Consider the following 2,741-nt stretch of genomic DNA (forward strand, 5'->3'; position numbering starts at 1 on the left):
AAAAAAAAAAAAAAAAAAAAAAAAAACAACACCCAACACCCAAGATGTGTGTTTTTCACTGAATGTAAGTTTTCCCTTAAAAACAAAAAACAAATCTTGAACTTTAGTTAATGATATGCATGCTTAAGCTGTTTAGAGTTGAAAAGTACTGATGTCTGCAATAAAATGAGGCTGCGTGCGGTGGCTCACACCTGTAATCCCACCACTTTGAAAGCCCAGGCGGGAGGATGGCTTGAGGCCAGGAGTTTGAGACCAGCCTGAGCAAGAGCGAGATCGTCTCCACTAAAAATACAAAAATTAACCGGGCATGGTGGCATGAGTGCCTGTAGTCCCAGCTACTTGGGAGGCTGAGAAAGGAGGACTGCTCAAGGCCAGGAGTTGCAGTGATGACAATCCTGCATTGTCACCAGCCTGGTAAGAGGTCACTAGAATGTGAACCCAGGGCTGGCTGACCCCAAGTTAGAGTTCTTAAGCAACGGGGCCTTGTGGGTGCTGGGGGAGGCCATCTCTCCTGGTTTCTGTCACTGTGGCTGGGTTTGAGCACATCCACAGCTGAGTAGCTTGGAGTGGGTGGAGGGGGGCCCCATGGGGACACCCAGATACCCCACAGGAAGCACTGTGGCTGTTTCAGGCAAATGAGCTGCAGGGATCCCAAGGGAGTCCCCAGGGCAGACATGGCCATGGGGGTGGCTGAGCCCACATCAGACAGATAGGAAATTAAGGCACAGAGAGGGCCTCCCGAGAGAGTAAGGCCACAACTGGACCAGGCCCTGTCCACAGCTCCTGCTGAACTTCCTGTGCCAAAGGCTGTTCTGCCGCCCTCCCCTTCCTGCCTCTCATCCCCCCAGCCTGGTTCTGGGGATCCCCCTCTCAATTCCTGTTTGCTCATTCCCTGATTCCTGGTGGCCACTTCTTCCCTGTTCCTGCCCACGTGAGCCTCTGCACTTGCTTAGGCCTGGGGGTGGGATGGAGGTGACCAGTGAGGCAGGAGTGACCAGGAGCGGCTCCCATGCACCCTGAGTGCTCACCCCAAAGCCTTCCTTCTCTGTCTAGTCCTGGATTCCTGACATCCAGCTGGGCCAGGGGCTACACTCTGGCTGGCATGCCGCCCCCACCCATGAGGTGGTCCTGGGTGGGGAGGGGCTGGGGATAGGTGGATTCAGGCTTCTCCCCCAAAGTGCCTCCCTGAGGTCTCAGGGTCAGGCTGGGGGTGGGGCAGCCAGGAGGCGCCTCCCTGGGAGTGTGGGCTCTGAGACCAGCCCTGGAGTCTCACTTGGGAGTTGCGCACGTGCTGGGCTGGTGACCTCTGGGCTGATCGCAGAACGACTGTTTGGTTACCATCTGACCTGAGCGACAAGTGAGGGACTCCGGGACAGAATCCTCCTTCCCCCACCCGCCTCCTCGTTCTCACTCCGTCCCTCACCTGAGCCACCTGTCAAATCCCCTAAACGCCAGGCGCCTCCGCTCTCTCATCTGGAAAGTGGGAATAAGGACGGGCACCACCAAGCTGCCCGGATCTAAGCAACAAGTGGCCGCCGGGCTGTGCTGCTCCCTTGTTCTGCCTCATCCCGCCTCCCCTCTGCCCGGCCTCTCCTTCCGCACCCCTGGAGGCCCAGGCCAGTCCCCACCCCACATGCGGACGGTGCGAACCACAGTGCGAGAGTTTGCAGAGGATCAGGAGGACAAAGGCGGCCAGACCAGCCGGGTGGGGGCGAGCAGGAAGGAGGAAGGAGCCCAGCGGGGGCGGGATCCCGGCGAGGGAGGGGAGGAGGGCGGTGAAGTCACCCCGCGGGGGCTGCCCGCGCCCCCAACCGTGCGGCCCGGCCTCACCCATTCCCGGGGGCTCCCTCCACTCTCCACGGTCCCCCGCCCAGATGGCCGACGCGGCCCCGGCCTCCCGCCCCAGAAGCGCTGCAGCCTCCACCCGGCAGCTCGAGGCCCGGCCAGGCCCTGCCCGCGCCCAGCAAAGTGGACCCTCCCCTGCGACCCGGGGGTCCCGAAGGGCCGAGCGAGCTGATTCCTACCCCGGCCCAGCCCGGGGCGGCGACAGGGCTGACGGTGCGGGGCCAACAGCCCACGATGGAGGCCAGAAGCTGTCCAGGCGCAGCTGTCCCGCGGGCCCAGAGAGGGCAGCGGCGCCCGAGGTCACACAGCGCCCAGTTGGTGCCGCCCTTCCCCGCTTTCTACAGCCCCCAACTTTGGTCTCGCAAGTTAGAGAACCCGGGGAGGCCTGGGTTCGGCCCCGCCCGCCTCTGCCTCGCGCTCCGCAGCTCGGCGACGCCGGCCCAGCGCCGTGGGGCTCTCAAGAGGAGTCTGCCGAGGAGGCTCCGGGAGGGGGGTTCAGAGCGCGGCATCCGCCCCTGACCCCTCTCGACGTCCACCTCCGAATTGAGCGGCGCCGCGAGGAGGGCCGGCCGGCCGGCCGCGGCCGACGCAGCCCGGGCCCCGCGCACTCACCGACTCCGCCAGCAGGAGGCGGCCTTTGAGCGAGCAGAGGAAGGCGCGCGCCGGCAGCAGGGCGCGGAGTCCGGGGACGGCGGGGCCGGGCCGGGAGCTGGCGGCGGGCTCCGGGTCCGGGTCGGGGTCGGGGTCGGGGTCTGGGGGCCACATGGCGGCGGCAGCGGGGCCGAGGCTCGGCCTCCCTCCCTCTCGCCCCGCGCCCGCGAGGGGAGCGGAAACGCAGACTGTGCGGAAGGAGAAAAGGCGAGACTACTTGGGCGCAGGGGCGCATCCCCGCCGCC

General features: G+C 64.6%; 1 protein-coding gene across 2 annotated transcripts in view; it reads right to left on the bottom strand.

The window, feature by feature from the left end:
- The window catches only part of CMTM3 (CKLF-like MARVEL transmembrane domain containing 3), an 8,542-nt gene extending 5,801 nt beyond the window's left edge, over positions 1-2,741 (bottom strand). For both annotated transcript variants that reach the window (XM_012660623.1, XM_012660620.1), the window contains exon 1: positions 2,458-2,741. In XM_012660623.1, coding sequence (XP_012516077.1) covers positions 2,458-2,610 — 153 coding nt within the window. In that variant the 5' untranslated portion in view covers positions 2,611-2,741. The remainder of the gene's footprint in view (positions 1-2,457) is intronic.

Source organism: Propithecus coquereli, unplaced genomic scaffold, assembly GCF_000956105.1.
Source record: "Propithecus coquereli isolate 6110/MARCELLA unplaced genomic scaffold, Pcoq_1.0 Scaffold67, whole genome shotgun sequence".
Lineage (NCBI taxonomy): Eukaryota > Metazoa > Chordata > Mammalia > Primates > Indriidae > Propithecus > Propithecus coquereli.